The following is a 19,146-nucleotide window of genomic DNA, read 5'->3' on the forward strand; positions in this document are numbered from 1 at the left end:
AAGATCACGCGCATTCAAAAGTGGTTTCCAACCTTGCCCTTTATGCACTGAGATGTCTCTGAATTCTCTGAATCTTTTCACAATATTATGTACTGTAGATGTTGAAAGACCGAAATTCTCTGCAATCTTGCGTTGGGAAATGTTCCTTTTGAACTGACTAACAATTCTCTCATGAATTTTGGCACAAAGGGGTGAGCCACGACCCATCCTTGATTGCAAAGACTGAGCCTTTGATGGACGCTACTTTTATACCCAGTCATGATACCTCACCTGCTACCAATTAGCCTGCTTAATGTGGAGTCTTCCAAACCGGTGTTACTTGAATATTCTGTGCACTTTTCAATCTTCTTTTAACACCGTCCCAACTTTTGTTGAGTGTGTTGCAGCCATCAAACTCTAAATTTGTGTATATTTACAAAACACAATTAAGTTGGTCAGTAAAACTATTGAAAATCTTTTCTTTGTACTTTTGTCAGTTAAATAAAGGTTCACGTGAATTAACATATCACAGATTTTGTTTTTACTGTATCTTGGAAAATATCCCAACTTTTCTGGAAATGGGGTTTGTAGTTCAAAGTCATATGACCTGTGGGATTGTTAGTCAAAGGAAGTTCCAACCCAATGATACCAATCAGAAGCAAATTAGCGTAGCTTCTCTTTTGGTTTTCTTTGTGCAGCACCGTCTCCAGCATGGGGCATATTTGCTTTTGGGTCAAACTGGCGCCAATGAATAAGGTAGCAAAATCAATTTAACACTTATGCAGGAGCTGCCTTGCTCTCTGTTGTCACTGACATATTCATCAATTTCCCCCCACAGCCTCTCTTGGCTTCCCTTTCCCTACAAGCTTGAGTTAAGATATTAAAATCTGTGCAACCAAGATCAGCAGAGGTATTTAAGATATCACCGATGTAAATGGCAGCCTAGAATGCGGTGGGAACAGATATTGAATGATGGTCCCCATTCCCAAGGCCAGGAGCAGGGAAGGTACTGACAACCTTCTGGACAAGATGCTCATGGACGTGTGAGGTCCACTGCCTCTCTTCAAAGAAAGACATGGGAATACCCCTAGCATTCTGATCAAAAGGCAACTTACGTCATCAAAAAATAATCAGGTCAGCTGTCTTTTGGTTAAAAAGAGAAAATCATATGTTCCCAAATATACGACTGGGTTTATTTTTTTCTTCAGTTCTTGTTGTTTTAACACTAAAGCAAACCAATGCCCATTCTTAGCAAAAAGATACTGGCACAAACCATACCAAAGTCTTTTTCTCCATTATCCTGTGTATTTGTAGCGTGCTGCTGAGTGTATAAAGTCCATCAGCATGTGATGAAATATAGTGTTATTCTGTAGTGTCCACTATGTGGCAGAATGCAGGATTTTTGCTGGTTTTAAACTTCCCATGTATAAATCCCATTTGTATATTGATTACCACAGGAATCCCGCTGTTGTTCTGAGAGTTAAATGTTAACTGCACGGATAAACAAAGTGCAATTACTGACTGACTGCATTTGACTTCTGCTCAAGTCAAAGTAGAAATAATGTCCAGCAATCCAGTGTGCATTCATGATTTTGAAAAACAAGCGAAAGATATCCTACCCAAAGCAGTCTATGATTATTACTCTTCAGGAGCAGATGACCAACAGACCTTAAAGGACAATACTGCTGCTTTCTCCAGGTAATTTTGAAGTAGGAGAATGTACAACATATTTATAAAGGATAGTTTTTCACTCTATTTGGAAAAATGTTGCTGTGTTAATCCATAACAATTTTCTAAATCTGCAAACATCAGGAACCATTTGTATTTTGTATTCTAACAGTAAATCTGCAAATCATTTTTTGGAAGCTCATTGGATGAACATTACTGCTTTTGTTGAAGTGCTATTTATGAATGATATTACTCTGTCTGCTTTCTTACAATGAGCACAGGCCATTATTGTAGGTAGCTTAATGCTATACCATATTGGCTATAGAGAAATTTTATGTGAAGGTGATGAGAGGGAAAATTCAGATCCTGGGTGATTTGCACCAGTTTACAGCTTTGACCTTAGAATGCAATTTTGATTCGCGTAGTTTGAACTTGCAAGGAGAGAGTGGGACAGAGATCTTGGCCCAGACATTGGGTTGCTGTATAATGCTGCAGATTTGTTCTGCTGCATGATTCATTTCCAATTTCCCCATCGACCCTCACCAATTTTTATCGATGCACTATGGAAATATCCTATCTGGGTGCATAATAGCTTGTTATGGTTGTGGACACAGCTCAGGACATCCCGGAAAGCAGCCTCCCCTCTTTGGACTGCGTCTATACTTCCCAACGCCTCAGTAAAGCAGATACAAAAGCCTGAGAGTATGTACCAGCAGGCTTCTATCCTGCTGTTATAAAGCTACTAAATAGTTCCCTGGTGCAATAATTCGGACTCTTGACCTCACTATTGATGTTATTATGAACTTGCACTTTTTCATTTACCTGCACTGCACTTTCTCTGCAGCTACTGCACTATATTGCTCATTGCTACTGTTTGCCCTTGTACTACCTCAGTGCAGTGTGTAATGATCTGATCTGTATAAACAGTTGCTTTTCACTCTGTCTCAGTACATGTGAACAATCAACCCATTCCAATGAAAATGGTCAGGTACTTCATCGAACGCGCAAGCTGTCTGATTTTTACTTTGGATTTGAGTCTCTGATGGTTCGTTACAGAAAGGAATCTGGATTTCAGCAGTGGGAGCCCGATGATGAGTATAGTGTGTCTGGCAGATACTTCCACTGCTTCAAACTTCTGTGGTCCACACATATGAAGTCTGTTTATGTGGGATTTAAAAGTCTCCTAGTTGAATAGTCCCAGGTTAACACTGGGAGTCCAGCTTGAGTCATTCCATCTTAATCTAAGTATTTAATTGTCTTTCCCTCGGAATCACAATGCCATCTGCCATACCAAAGAACATCTACCTATGATGCTTCCAAACAAGACTTGATTGACCTGCCTCACCATTATACCTTTCCAAAACCACTGACTGACCTCTCCCTGATCAATAATACACCCTGACCGTCACCTTCACCCCCAACCAGGGATCCCGCACTTTTTCCAAATAACCAAGCATATCACACAGTCCATAACTATTAACTTTTCTCTTAATTCCCCAACCAAGCCCACCCACACCACATCCTATCCCCTGTTGAACAGACCTCACTGTTTCCTGGTCTGACTTCCATTGCCTCACCCTCTCCCCATTCTTTATCCCAAACCTCTCTAGCCTTGGCCATCTCTTCCCTCTCAGTCTGTGGACTTCACTTCATGAAGGAATGGTCCTGACTGTGAAGCTCATGCTGCTTGGGACATTGAGTATTTAAAGGAAAATAAATAACTTCACGACAATCTGCTGAGCAGTTTGTAGAGCCTAGCATAATTTGCTCCGGAATCACAATTATTCCCTTCTCAATATTCTTTTCACTTCCCATTGTTTCAATCTGCTTCACATCTCAGATTCTGAATTTTACAATGGCTGTGCTGCTGCCAGCCCTGACGGCTCAACTTCACCTCTCATGTTGCTCTGCTCTGTGTGGTTATCTTGTTTTCTTGCTTGGCACGGAATCCAGTGAATCCTGAATGCTGTCACTCTGGCAGAACTTCTGTAGTTGGAAATAAGTTTGATTGCCATCATCAAGCACCAGAGAACCGTTTCATTCACCACCTCCAATATTGATGGGGAAAAGGAGAGCACGAGGATAGCCCATTTAGTCTTAGTGACCAAAGACATATTTCTACTCCTTTCCCGTTATTACTGATTACTGCCCGAATAATATCCCTTATCACTTATTATTGCTTCATTTAAACTAATTCACAGTGGCTCACTTTTCTAATCTTGGATGAAAAAGCACAATTAAAATTATAACAATAGAAATAATTAAAGCCTAAATATAAGATAGAGGGGAATGATTTAAAGTGGGCCTGAGGTGCAGGTTATTAATACGGAGGGTGGTGACTAAGTGGAATAAGCTGCCTGAGAATCTGAATGAAGCAGGTGCAATGACAACGTCTCAAAGATGTTTGAATGGATTGATGAACAGGAAAGGTTTAGAGGTGTGCAGGTCAACTGCAGGCACATGATACTGGCACAGAAAGACACTATTGGTCAGCACGGATGAACTGGGCTGAAGTGCTATAGAACTCTGTGACTCTAACTTCCCTTGTTCCAGGAACAAGAGGAGGTTGGTGAGGATTATCTCAGGAGTGAAAGGGTTAACATACTAGGAGTATTTGATAACTCTAGGCCTGTACTCACTGGAGTTTAGAAGAATGGGGGGGGGGGGATCTCATTGAAACCTAACGAATATAGAAGGCCTAAATAGAGTGGATGTTCCCTATAGTGGTGCAGTCTAGAACCAGAGGGCAACATCTCAGAACAGAGGGACGTTCATTTAGAATGGAGATGAGGAGGAATTTCTTTAGCTAGAGGGTAGAGAATCTGTGGAATACATTGTCACAGACAGGATTGCAAGACACAATGGAATGGTGGAGCAGACTCAATGGACAAATGGCCTAATTCTTAGGGACCAATGCTGCTGAGAGTGTTTGTGATTACCTTCTGATTCAGGAGCTGCAGTGGAGAGCAGGGTTCATTACTCTGCCTGCCTGTGACTGTTTACTCTTTCTAACGGCCCATGGAATCTATCAACCGAAGTCCATAAGCTTGCAGCGCTCAGGAAACACTTTGTATTCTGTTACGTTAATGCGTCTGCAGATACTCATCTCATCCTTATATTGGTTTATAGATTCTACCAGATGTTTGCTGCAGTTTAGATGTGTTTAACTTCACTGATCTTTATTCAAGTGCTCACTCGCTTCACTCCACTGTTAGCAGAAGTTAGTAACTCCTTTTTCCCAGCATCAACATTACCAGTTGGACCAGCAGCGGCATCATTAACAGAGAGAAAGCAATTAAGGGTTCACTGAAGTGGCTGACTTCCCTTTTGTCCAAGGGGTCATTGAATGCAAATATGTAAACATTAAGACACCAGAAGCAGAGCTACTGTAACTGCATTTGTTTACAGGAAGTAAATTGGTTGCATGAACAGTCTGCTGGTCAGTGATCCTTAGGAAATCATGTTTGCAAACCAGTTGTTCCTCTGTCTTCATCACACAGCAAGCAGTCATTATTTTACACTATTTATCATCATTATTATTAATTATTACACCTATTATTTGACTAGTAATTAGAAGTATTAATCATTACACATTTGTATTACCCTATGAATATTTATATCAAAAACCGTTAGAATTAAATCATCTGTGCATAAAAGCGTTACAACCTGATCCTTAGGATCACCAGAATGTTCAGCAAACACATGTTTCTACTTCTTGCATGATTTCAGACAGGTGATATTGATATAGTCTACAGACTTTCGTGTTGTGGCAGTGTCATGAATGTTGGAGAACTTCACCACCCAGAGGTTTACACCTGGAAGAAGTGCAGAGCTCCCCATTTGTCAAGAAAGGGACAGAGAGGAAAAGGGTCTCACTAAAATTTCCAAACTGAGCTTCTAAGCTTGACTCTATAGCTTTGTCTGCCCATGTCCCTATAACAGTTACACGCATGCTCTGCAGCAATCGTCCTTACTGGTACATTTCCACACTGTCATAAAAGAAGAGTTAAAACACAGACCCAACTGTGTGCAAAAGCCTGATAAGGCAGGCTTGAATCAAACCAAAATTAGGTAAAAGGTCAAGGCTTAAAAAGGTTATTACACTCTATATTAGCAAAGACAACGTTCCTTATCTTTTAGTTTTTACATTCTATCTGTTCCCACAAGACAATCTCTCAATGTTGATACTATTACTCATTGACAGCTTTATCCTGTGCATTTGGATTTGGGTGGCTTCTTCTCAACCCCTGGTGCTGCTGGGAAGGACATTGGAGAGCAGAGACTATTTCTAACTCACCTGTCTGTTCTTTTTAGATGGCAAATCTGCCCACGTGTTCTTAGGGATGTGTCAAGCGTGGACTTATCAGCAACTATCTTGGGGCAGAGAATTAGCATGCCAATTTGTGTTTCTGCTACAGCTATGCAACGGATGGCCCATCCAGAAGGAGAAGTGGCAACAGTGAAAGGTAACTGATATTGTTGCCAATACATTAATATTCAAAATAGTGAAAGGTGGTTGATGTTGCTACCAATACATTAATTTTCATTTTCATCCCTACTTACCACATTAACCAAATCTCTCCTTCATTTTCAATTATCCGATTGAAATATTTGAAGTTAGTTACTTGAAGTTTCTTCAAAGATCCAGTGAAGTACAATTCACTTGGAAGTGAGCAAACTAGCTTGGAAGATCTAGCAACTTCAAGCACACAAATTAAAATTCCTTGGTGAGTTTACACCAAACATGTCTAGTTGTGGGCCGTTGAGCAGTCCTTTAAGAATTTATCCATTTTCTTTTGCAACGGTATTAAAAAAATCATTAACATTGCTCAACATTCTTGACTCAAGGCAAATGATATTTCTTTGATAATATGCAGATGACTGAGCAGAACCTTGAGAAAAAGTTATTCCTTAAAATGAGCACAATTTCCAACACATGGTGCCCACAGTAGACACCTACCTCACAGTACAAGGTTTGTGTTAACACTTGGTGTCTGTAATACTTTGTGTTATCCTTAAGGGAATACTTTTGTGTCAGTCATAATTGGAGGCTATAGCCTCCCATGTCAGATTTCATGAGTTAAAATTCTAGGGATTTCACCTATCATGAAATCTATAGGTAAAATCTGGTGGCATTAACTTCCGCCAAAGTAATGCTGCATATGAAGCAGAGACTTGCAATTCTGCCTAGGAGTCGAACCTCAACAGAAAACCAGATGTAGAAGGGGAAAGTAGTAAGGATGAGGCAGGGTATCAGGAAAGAATTATCTAACAGCCGAAAATAGACTAGAGATGGTTCTGGTCTTGACTATAAACACCTCAGTAAGACTTCATTACCACTAATATCTCACTGACAATGAAAATTAACTCATATTAGCATGATTTCTTATACCATATGGTCAAAAGTAATATTGGAGAACTACGTTTGTAAATTATATGTCAACTTTTTTTCTGTCCTACAGATTTCTCTGATAAATTCAGCCCCCAGCACCCTTTAGTTTGTTTTTTATACTTGGCTTGACTTCAAACTTTTTCCTGGCACTTTCTGATTCAGGTATTACTCAGCTAAGAATCATTCAACGAGAAGATATTCATCGTGTTCACACCGATTTCAGAGATGCTGCAGAGCAGAGGTTCCCAACATTTTTTTTAATGCTGTGGAGCCTTACAATTAACAAAGTGGTCCGTGAACCCCACGTTGGGAACCCCTATAGAAATTGAGATGATCTCTGGGTATTTTGCTAACAACAAACTGTAATAGAACAGAAACTGCTGGAGGAACTCTGCATGACAAGTAGCATCTGTGGAGGGAAAAGGAATTGTTGGCATTTTGGGTTGAGACCATATATCTGCATTTGCGTCACTCCATTAAAGATGAGGATGTCAATGGGTAATTGTAAGACTTCCACGAATTAACAACTGTCACAAAATGAGACCAGATCAAGTATAACATTTGTAATCTTCCTTCTCACCACGGTTCTGTTCTACAGTAGTAAGCTGTGTTCATTTCTCTGTATTATCTGTATAAAAAAACATTTTAGAAATGTAGAGAGAGAGAAAAATAGTACAGATGCAGGACATTCACTCCATTAAGTCCATGCTGACTATGGTTCCCACCCAGATAGTTCCAATTTCCTGCCTTTGGCCCAGGTTGCAAAGCCTGGGATCATTGGGATCTCTTCTGGGGAAGGTATGACCTGTAATAAAGGGATGGGTTACACTTGAACCTGAGGGGGTCCAATATTCTTAAGGGCAGGTTGGCGAGAGTTGTTCAGGTGGGTTTAAGCTAACTTGGCTGAGGGATGGGATTTGGAGTGTTAGTGCTGAAAATGAGGTACAGCAGTTGGTTTACAAACAGAGGCAATGTGCAGTGAGACTCCTAGCAAGGAGAGGTTGATGAGAGGGCAAAATTGCAGTCAACAGGATGAGTTGCAACTTAAAAGGTGGACAAAATCAAAAAGGATGAGTACAGTACTGAAAGTGTTATATTTGAATGCATGCAGTGTACTGAATAGGTAGATGAACTTGTAGCACAGTTATACATTGGCAGGTATGATGTTGTAGGCATCACTGAATCATGGCTGAAAGAAGATTGTAGCTGGGTGCTTATTGTCCAAGGATACATATTGTATTGAAAGGACTGGCAGGAAGGCAGAGGGGATGCCATAGCTCTGTTGTTAAATAGTCAAATCATATCATTAGAACGAGGGGTGATTGATAAGTTCGTGGCCTAAGGTAGAAGGAGTCAATTTTAGAAAACCTAGCACATTTATTTTTCAACAAAGTCCCCTCCTACATTTACACACTTAGTCCAGCAGTCATGGAGCATACGGATCTTGGACCTCCAGAAAGTGTCCACAGATGGGTGAATGATAAATTTGTAGCCTAAGGTAGAAGGAGATGAGTTATACAGCTCTCGTTACATGCACATGCAGGTCAACTCTTTGAATGATTATGCAGAAGGTTTGAAGTTAATAACTCAACAGAGGTGATTGATAAGTTCATGGCCTAAGGTAGAAGGAGATGAGTTATTAACTTCAAACTTTCTGCATAACCACTCAAAGAGTTGACCTGCATGTGCATGTAACGAGAGCTGTGTAACTCATCTCCTTCTATCTCAGGCCACAAAATTTATCAATCACCCATGCTGTGGACACTTTCTGGAGGTCCAGGATCCGTATGCTCCATGACTGCTGGACTAAGTGTGTAAATGTAGGAGGGGACTTTGTTGAAAATAAATATGCTAGGTTTTCTAAAACTGACTCCTTCTACCTTAGGCCACGAACTTATCAATCACCCCTCATTGGGTTGGAAGGTGTTGAATCATTGTGAATAGATCTGAGGAGCTGCAAGAGTTAAAAGACCCCAATGGGTGTTAATACATACTGCCAGACTGTAATGAGGACGTGGTCTACAGATTAGACTGGGAGATTGAAAATGTATGACTAAAGGGCAATGTTACAATAGTCATGGGAGATTTCATTATGCAGGTAGATTGGGAAAATCAGGTTAGCGCTGGATAACAGGAGGGAGAATTTCTAGAATGCCTATGAGGTGGCTTTTTAGAGCAACTCTTGGTTGAGCCAACTAGGGGATCAGCTATTCTAGATTGGGTGTTGTGCAATGATCTGGAATTGATTTGAGAGCATAAGGTGAAAGAACCTGTAGAACCAAATGATCAAAATATGATCAAGTTTACCCTGAATTTTGAGAAGGGGAAGCTGAAGTCAGATATATCAGTACTACAGTGGAGTAAAGGGGATTACAGAGGTGTGAGAGAAGAATTAGCCAGATCTGATTGGAAAAGAACACTGGCAGGGATGATGGCAGAGCAGCAATGGCTGGAATTTCTGGAAGCAATTCGGAAGGCACAGGATATATAAATCCCAAAGAGGAAGAAGTATTATAAAGACAAGATGACACAACTGTGGCTAACAAGAGAAGTCAAAGCCACATAAAAGCCAAAGAGGGCATATAATAGAGCAAAAATTAATGGTAAGTTAGAGGACTGGAAAACTTTTAAAAACAAACATAAGGCAATTAAAAAGTCATTTAGAAGGAAAAGATAGAATACAGAAGTAAGGGAGCTAATATTAAAGAGGATACCAAAAATTTCTTCAGATTCAAAGAGTAAAAGAGAGGCAAGAGTGGGTATTGAAATGCTGGAAAATGATGCTGGAGAGGTAATAATGGGAGACAAGGAAATAGTGGATGAACTGATTAAGTATTTTGCATTAGTCTTCACTGTGGAAGACACTAGCTGTATGGTGGAATTTCTGGGTGTCACGGGTCATGAAGTGTGTGAATTTACCTTAATTGGACAGAAGGTTCTTGGGAAACTGAAAGGTCTGAAGGGAGATAGCTCACATGGACCAGATGGTGCACACCGCAGGGTTCTGAAAGAGATGGCTGAAGAGATTGTGGAAGCATTAGTAGTGATCTTTCAAGAATCACTGGAGCCTGGAATGGTTCCAGAGGACTGGGAAATTGCAAATGTCACTCCAGTCTTTAAGAAGGGAGAGGGGCAGAAGAAAGGAAATTATAGGCATGTTAGCCTGACCTCAGTGGTTGGGAAGGTGTTGGAGTCAATTGTTAAGGATGAGGTTTTGGGGTACTTGGAAGCACATGATAAAATAGGCCATCGTCAGCATGGTTTCCTCAAGGGAAAATCTTGCCTGACAATTTTTTGGAATTCTTTGAAGAAATAACAAGCAGTATAGACACAGGAGAATTGGTTGATGTTGTATATTTGGACTTTCAGAAGGCCTTTAACAAGCTATGAGCCCATGGTATTACAGGGAAGACTCTAGCACGGATAGAGCAGTGGCTGATTGGCAGGAGGCAAAGAGTAGGAATAAAGGGAGTCTTTTCTGGGGGGCTGCCAGTGACTAGCAGTGTTCCACAGGGGTCTGTGTTGGAACTGATTCTTTTTACATTATATGCCAATGATTTGGATGATGGGATTGATGGCTTTGTTATCAAGTTTGCAGATGATATGAAGATAGCTGGAGGGGCAGGTAGTTTTGAGGAAGGAGAGAGGCTACAGAAGGACCTAGACAGATTAGGAGAATGGGCAAATAAGGGGCAGATGACATATAGTGTTGGGAAGTGCATGGTCATGGAATTTGGTAGAAGATATTAAAGGTTGACTATTTTTTAAGTAGAGAGAAAACGCAAAAAAAAAAACTGAGGTGCAAAGGACCTTGGGAGTTCTTGTACAGGATTCCCTAAAGGTTTATTTGCAGGTTGAGTCTGTGATGACGTTTATTTCAAGAGGACGAGAATATAAAAGCAAGGATATAATGTGCAGAATTTATAAAACACTGGTGAGACCTCACTTAGAGTATTGTGAACAGTTTTGGGCCTCTTAGTAAGGATACACCGAATAATGGAGAGGGTTCAAAGGAGATTCAGGAAAATGATTCCAGGTTTGCACAGTTAGTCATATGAAGAGTGTTTGATGGCTCTGGGCCTGTATTCACTGGAATTTAGAAGAATGAGATGTAACCTCATGGAAACCTATCGAATGGTGAAAGGCCTTGACAGGGTGGATATGGAAAGTATGTGTCTTATGGTGGGAGAGCCTAAGACATGAGGACACAGCCTCAGAATAGAGGGGCATCCTTGTGGAATAGAGATGAGGAGGAATTTCTTTAGCTAGAGAGTGGTGAATCTGTGGAATTTGTTGCCACAGGCATCTGTGGAAGCTAAGTCTTTATGAATATTTAAGGCAAAGGTGGGTAGATTCTTCAGTGGTCAGGGCATGAAGCGATACAAGGAGAAGGCAGGAGATTGGGGCTGAGAGGAAAAATTGATCAGCTATGATGAAATGGCAGAGCAGACTAGATGGGCCACATGGCTTAATTCTACTCCTATGATCTTATTAAGCCCTGTAACTCCACATGCTATTTAAGTGCTTCTTAAATGGCACTATTGTACCTGCCTCAACCACTTCCTCTGGCATATTGTTCCATTTAGTCATCAACCTCTGCATGAAAACGTTGCCCCTCAGGTCACTTTTAAATCTTTCCTGACTCACCCAATGTCACGACCACGGATTCGGCAGCGCAGTAGATATGACAATTGTGCTTGTGAATTTGCACATGTGAGGTAATTATTATTTAATCGTGATAGTATTTAACTCCATTCTTGTCGTCGTAGTGCTTGTCGAGACTTGGACAGAGCATAGCAATGCTCTGCTGTTGTATGTATTTGGCCTTGCCTGAGTTATTGGACTTCCAAATCAACTGACTCTGAAGACCAGTGGTATTCATTTAATGTTTAGATGTTCTTTTCAGCCACAGAGTAGGCTTCATTATCCTTTGAGGGTTTTAGTTAACAGCCCTGTTTTGACCTAGCGTTTATTGTTTTATTTTCCCTTTAACACTGTTTGTATTAAAGTCAGTGAACTATCGACCTGCTTCGGTGTCTCTCACTCTGCACTTGGGCCATATCTGAACCACGATGACACCCTAAACCAATGACTCCTAGTTTTGGACTCACCTATCCTGGTGAAAAGATTGTTACCATTCATCATATTCATACCTCTCAAAATTTTAAGTATTTCAATATGGTTGCCCCTCATTCTCCTCTGCTCCATGGAATGAAGACCTAGCCTAGCCAACCTCTCCATATAACTGAGGCCTTACAGTCCTGGTAACATAGTTGTGAATCTTTTCCACACTCTTTCGAGTTTAACACCTTCCTTTCTGTACATTGTATTCCAAGTGTGGCCTCCCCAGTGACTTGTGTTGCAACTGCAACGTGATGTCCCAACTCCCAACTCTGACAGATGAAGCCCAGCATACCAAATGCCTTTTTCACCATTTTGTCTATCTGTGACATTGATTCCAATAAACTATGCACATGTACTCCTAGACACCCTGTTCTATTATACTCCCTATTGCCCTACAGTTGATTGCATAAGTACTTCATTGGTTTGACTTTACAAAGTGCATCACCTCACATTTATCTGTATTGAAATCCATTTGCCACTCCATGGTCCACTTCCATAACTAATCAAGAAACCCAGTAAGCTGCAATAATCTTCTTCATTGTCAACAACACTTCCTAATTTTGTCATCGTCAAACTTACTGATCAAGCTTCATGCATTTTATGTCAATGATAGCTAAGAAGGGTCCCAACACTGACAACTGTGGTACACCAGTAGTTATCAGCCTCCATTCTGAGAAACAATCTTCAACTACTACCTTCTGCACCCTATCTTCAAACCAATTTTGAATACTTCTAACTAGTTCTCCCTGGGTTCCATGGGACCTAACCTTCCAGACCAGCCTACCATGTGGGACTTTCTCGAAGGCCTTGCTAAAGTCCAAATAGACCACCACCAATGTCCTGCCCTCATCTACCTTTTTGGTTTCCTTGTTAAGTTTTCAGTGGGATCATGGGTTTGCTCTGTGAACTGATATGAATGGCAGTATGTGAACTTACGAACAATACAAAATAGGGGACAAGAGTGGACAACTCGACCCTTGAAGCCAGTCTTACCATTCATTATGATCATAGCTGCTCTACCTTAGGCCTCAACTCCGCTTCTGTGCCGGTTTGCCATTGCCCTCCATTCCGTAATCTTTCAAAAGTTTAACTACTTTCTCGTCAATGATCTAGCCTTTCAAGAATTTGCCACCTCCTGCGAGGAACCACCTTAGCCTGTTTTACCAAGAAGCACCTAACCTCAGACTATTTCTAAAATGTCGCATCTGTAGTTCCTTAAAATGCTGTCAGCTTGGTGGTTGAATAAGGCTGAACATTATTAGCCACATCGTTATTTCCACAGTGAATTCTGTCCCAGTGCAAGCTCTCTTTACAGTATATGCATTGGTCATTTGAAATGGGAAATATAAAAAATGAAAAACAAATCACATTATCTCTGCAGGGGAATAGAGAGAACCCTAGGGAGGAAATTGGTAAAACAGATTAAAGTGTTGGAAGTACAAAGAGGGCCTGAGGGATGAACACACACAAAATGTTAAGCATGATAATAAAACATTCATGCAGTATTGTGTCAGCAAAATAGTGCACCAGGGAGTTAAACCTTGAAAGTCTTAAATTGGCTGGAAAATTAAAGGTAAAGTAATTAAAATCCCAAAGGAATATTGTTCAGAAGTGTTTTTTTTAATGCAACAATAATACTGATTTGACTTCCTCTTTGGTAGTATATCCAGCAAGGCAATTGATTTTGAGCTGAGTGGGTTTGATTTGAAGGATGTTATATCTGAGATCCGATGGTCCTAAAGAGGAAATTTGTAGGAAATCTATGAAAAACATCTGGAGGCTGGTACACCACAGAATGAGCACAATAAAAAGGGCAGCCATACTGACCCTGCAACGTACAGGCCACTGCCAAACACCAACAGAGTCATAGAGTCTCAGAGCAATTCAGCACAGGTATGTTCCATTCGGCCCCAGGAATCCATTCTAGCTGTGGTGCACCTATCCATGAACTTCTTAAATGATAGCTTTCTAGCTGTCTCAACAAGTTTGTTTGGCAGCTCGTTCTATAATTTTCCCCTCAGGTCCCTTTTAACTCTTTCCTGTCTTGCCTCAAGTCTATGCCCCCTAGATTTGGACTTTCCTACCAAGGTGAAAAGACTGTTATTGTTCACCTTATCTCTGTCTCTCATAATTTTGAACATTTCTATTCTCCCATTCCTCTCATTTTCCTACGTTCCAAGGAATAAAGACCCAGCCTGGCCAACCTCTCCCTATAACTCAGGCCTTCTGGTCATTCTAAATCTTTTCTGCATTCTTTCCAGTTTAACCCTGTCTTTTCTATAACAGGGTGATCAAAAGTGTACACGGTATTCCAAGTGCCAACCACTTATATAACTACACAGATTTTCCCAAATCCTATACTCATTGCCAAGACTGATGAAGGCCAGCAGGCAAAATAACTTTTACACCATCCTATCAACTGCTGAGACCACTTGCAGTGAACTACGCACTTGTGCTCCTGTTTCACTATGTTCCATAACACGTCCTCGTGCATTGCCATTCATAGTATAAATCTAAGCAACACACATAAAATGCTGGTGGAATGCAGCATCTATAGGAAGAAGTACAGCCGACGTTTCGGGTCGAGATCCTTCGTCAGGACTAACTGAAAGAAAAGATAGTAAGAGATTTGAAAGGGAGAGGGGGAGATCCAAAATGATAGGAGAAAACAGGAGGGGGAGGGATGAAGCTAGGAACTGGAAAGTTGATTGTCAAAAGGGATACACGCTGTCTGGGATTGGGAATGGGACATGGAATTAAAAGGCGTGGGGTAAGTGCCAGGAGGGAGATCCTTGTAAGTGGAACAAGTGCTACACTTGCCCTTGCACTTCCTCCCTCACCACCATTCAGGGCCTCAGACTGTTTAGTTTGGCTTTTTTCTTAAAGGTGTGCCGGGTGCGCTCCAGCTAGCACTGCACCCATGGAGACTGAGGAGCCACGGTCTGTGGGAGGAGCCACAGGAGCAGTCAGCGGGGGGGGGGGGGGGGGGCGTGTCCAGACAGGTGTATGCACTGCACCCGTGGTAAGGGCTGCTCTGTAATGGAGTCCTGCACTCTTTGGGAACCTGCCTTCAGTCAGACTAACTGAGACAAATGACATACTTACCTGTGGCTGCAGGGTGTTAACCCTTTATGGTAACAGAGGAAATTACAAGGGCAAACACGAGGAAATCAGCAGATGCTGGAAATTCAAGCAAAACACACAAAATGCTAGTGGAACGCAGCAGGCCAGGCAGCATCTATAGAGAGAAGCACAGTCGACGTTTTGGGTGAAAGGTCTCGGCCCGAAACGTCGACTGTGCTCCTTCCTATAAATTTACAAGGATGTTGCCGGGTCTGGAGGACTGGAGTTATAAGGAAAGTTTGAATAGGTTAAGACTTTATTTTTTGGATTGTAGAAAATTGAGAGGAGATTTGATTGAGGTATACAAAATTTTGAGGGGTATAGATAGGGTACACTGAGGTTGGGTGGGATTACAACTACAGCTCATGGGTTAAGGGTGAAAGGTGAAAAGTTTAAGAGGAACATGAAGGGAAACTCCTTCACTCAGAGGATTGTGAGAGTATGGAGCAAGGTGCCAGTGCAAGTGGTACATGCGAGTTCAATTTCAACGTTTAAAAGAAGTTTGGATAGGTACATGGGTGGTAGGGGTATGGAGGGCTATGGACCCAGTATGGTTCAGCACAGACTAGATGGGCCAAAGGGCCTGTTTCTGTACTTTCCTATGACTCTAAGTCTTTCTGAGCCATAGAGAGGGAGAATTCACATTGCTGTGGCGTCCTTCACTCTGGAATGACTAAGATGTTTTGACAGGCAATGAAGCTCTTCTCAAGTGTGATCACAGTTGTACTACAGGAAATTAGCAGCTATTTTGGGCCCAACAAGGTCCCATGAAGAACAGTGTATTGATCCCAGGTAAATATTAACAATAATATTGGAGATAATTCAGTAGAGTCTTACACCCTCCAGAGAGAACAAGTTGGCCTGCGGTTAAATGTTTTATTCCAAGGCCAGCATGTCTAAAGTGCAGCATACCTTGTGACTGCACCAGCAGTGTTAGTCTAGATTTATATCAGAAAATATTAGCTCTGTATGTCGTTATGCAATGTTCGTTTTAGTTTTGCCTAGAAAAATATACAGATACCTTGGCTGTAAGTGTGTAACCCTGTGAGGCTGACTATGCCTGGCCACTTTTCAATCACAAAAATAAATATCCTTTAGTAATTTAGTGGTTAAATACGATCTATTAAGTTTAATTCATAATTCATTACGGGCTGTTCTCCAAAATAATAATCTCCCTTGCTGTTATAGTTGGAAAGTGTGGGACAGTTAACCACAAGGGGGCAGTGGAGCACTGTGTACAAGTGAATTTTAGCAAGTCAGGCAGCATCTATGGAAGTGAATAAATAGACGACCTTTCATGCTGAGACAGCCTGAAGCATCGACTGCTGAGTTCCTCCGACATTTTGTGTGTGTTGCTCAAGATATCCAGAATCTCATGTGTATAATTGAATCTGCCTGCTCAAATAATCTTTCAGCAGAGGATACTGTTTGTGCCTGTACAGACTCATTTTCTGCACACCTGATTTCTTCAAGTATATCCCTTCTAGTGACTATTATTCACTGTTACCTTTGCCTGTTCAGGCAGTACAGTCCACATTCTCAATAAATTAATATTTGTTTTGAAAGGCTTGTTCTTGTTTACTTGTTTATAGGTTGTTTGAGTCACTGATAAATGTGCTATAGCTAAATTTAAAAATTAGCTGTTTTAAAGTTCCATTCGTAATACAGCTTACTGCTGATCAGTGATTTGAGAATAGTCTGATGGGGTATTTGTAGACATTTGCCCTGGGCTCCTACTCTTTTGAGTAGAGACTAGTTCACTCAGATAGTTATGGTTCAAATGTTTCGATTTGATTTCACAAAAATGGTTGTTGTTCTAGTCAGTAAATACTGTACTGTCCACACCTTGACCAAATAATTGGTCCTCAAAACCAGATTCATACAACAGTAATTCTGAGCAAAGGGCCCAGTGAAATCAGCCTTTAGGTTTTAAAAGATGCACACAGTATGGAATCGTTGTTGGGCTACCCACCAATTTAACAGAGAGGGTGAAATACCAAGGGTATTTGATAAAATAGAGCTGATGGCAAGATTTAAGCTTTGGATGGGATTATGAAATCAGATTCAAAACATGCTTGAAATAGCTTTGCTGTGGTTACGCTTTGAATATTTGCCAAGGAGAGGGGGTAACCTTACAGAGGTAGATGGCATCATGAGGACCATGGATAAGGTGAATGGCCGCAGTCTTTTCTCTCCTAGGGAAGCAGATATGGGTTTAAGTTGAGGGGGAAAAGATTTAAGAGGAACCTGAGTGGAGATGTTTTCACATAGAGGGTGGTGAGAATAGGGAATGAGCTTCCAGCGGGAACTGTAGAGACGGGTACAACTGGAGTATTGAAGAGGCATTTAGGCATGTAAAAAGGCTTAGAGGGATAAGGGCAAATGCGCTATCTTGGATAACATGGACGAGTTGAACCTAAGGGCCTGTTTCCATACTGCATAGCTCCCTGACTCTAACTGTGAAGAATTCCATGCTGTCAGGTCACTCATCTGAGTGCCACTGGTACCACGTAACCTGTCGCATGGTCAGGTGGGCGGCGACTAAACTGGCTCCCCCACCAGGCTTGCCTGGTGAGGAGGGGGGCTGGACAACCTGCAGGACGAAAAACAAGACCTGTCAAAGGGCGGATGGACCCTTTTGTAGGGTCAACGGCCATCTAGCAAACACGTGCCGTGAAGCGCGGGAAGGGCATCCCTTGCATCAACGCTTGGTCTGGCCGTTCACTGCAACAGAACTTCCCCCAGCTGTCTTGGACCCCACCATGCCGCTGGATCCGGGAGGGGATGCAGAGAGGGTGGGTCTGGACTTGTGCAACCCCCAACTCACCTAAAATCCATTCTGAGGAACCATCATCATCCTATGGGATGGATAGCCAGTGAGAGAGAGAGATCCCATGAGCCGTCGGCAATCGGGCCGAGGAATAATATGCAAGTTGTCATTTCGCATTTTATTCCCTTTATAAATTATCCCTTGATGTTTTTAACAGTGATGACCTGACATAAATGTATTAATGTGGCTGAAAATGAGCTTATCAAACAAACAAAAAAAATGCATTGAAAGCTCCCAGTCTTCAGAATGACTTTAAAAAAACTGCACTCACCCACTTTCCACTTGCATTGGTGAAAACTTCAGTTTCCTAAACTATATATTTGTTAATATGAAAAACATACCTAACAGGGCCTGTATATTTGCAGGTTTTCTTTCCAGTATTAGTGGAACCTTGGAAAGAGGATCAGGAGCTGGGGCCACTTAGACCAGTGTATTAAAAAAAACACACACACACACACAAAACTTACTCTTGAGGGAATTAAACTCAAAAATATTCAGGTTTCAGAGCTAAAATGTTAATTATTTCTCTTTCCACAGATGCTGCCTGACCTGCCGGCATTTGCTGTTTATATCTTAGCTTTGAGTAAACTAAGTGTTGTTGAATACGTCCCACATCTCAACATTGGTTCAGAAACTACAGTGGGATCTTGGCCTAAAATAGAAATCTGGTATCAGACACCTGGACTGCATTCATTTTAACAATTTACCTCATCCAATTTACAATGGCCTTAAATTTACACATAAATTGACCATAGAGGACTATTTAAATTTATACTATAGATAGCCCAATTATTGGTCTTTTACTATGACACTAATTGCACATCACCTCCAGGAAGCTGGGCCCATTAAGGAAGGGATGAAAGCGAAGAGAAATTTTGCTTGCATGGACTAGGGTCAGCTCAAGAGAAATGTGTAACCAGCTGAAGTTTTTGTGCCACACAACATCCTTTATTTAGATAAGCTTTGCATTTAGCATAAAGTGATTATTAACTTTATTATTTCAGCCACAGCTATTACAAGGACACAATCT

At 41.3% G+C, this 19,146-nt stretch overlaps 1 protein-coding gene across 1 annotated transcript in view; it reads left to right on the forward strand.

Moving 5' to 3' along the window:
* Positions 1-1,467: 1,467 nt before the first annotated feature.
* The window catches only part of hao1 (hydroxyacid oxidase (glycolate oxidase) 1), a 50,828-nt gene continuing 33,149 nt past the window's right edge, over positions 1,468-19,146 (forward strand). Inside the window, exons 1-2 of the mRNA XM_073051324.1 lie at positions 1,468-1,677; positions 5,962-6,113. Of these exons, the coding sequence (XP_072907425.1) occupies positions 1,541-1,677; positions 5,962-6,113 (289 nt within the window). The 5' untranslated portion in view covers positions 1,468-1,540. The remainder of the gene's footprint in view (positions 1,678-5,961; positions 6,114-19,146) is intronic.

Source organism: Hemitrygon akajei, chromosome 7 (genome assembly GCF_048418815.1).
Source record: "Hemitrygon akajei chromosome 7, sHemAka1.3, whole genome shotgun sequence".
Classification (NCBI taxonomy): Eukaryota; Metazoa; Chordata; class Chondrichthyes; order Myliobatiformes; family Dasyatidae; genus Hemitrygon; species Hemitrygon akajei.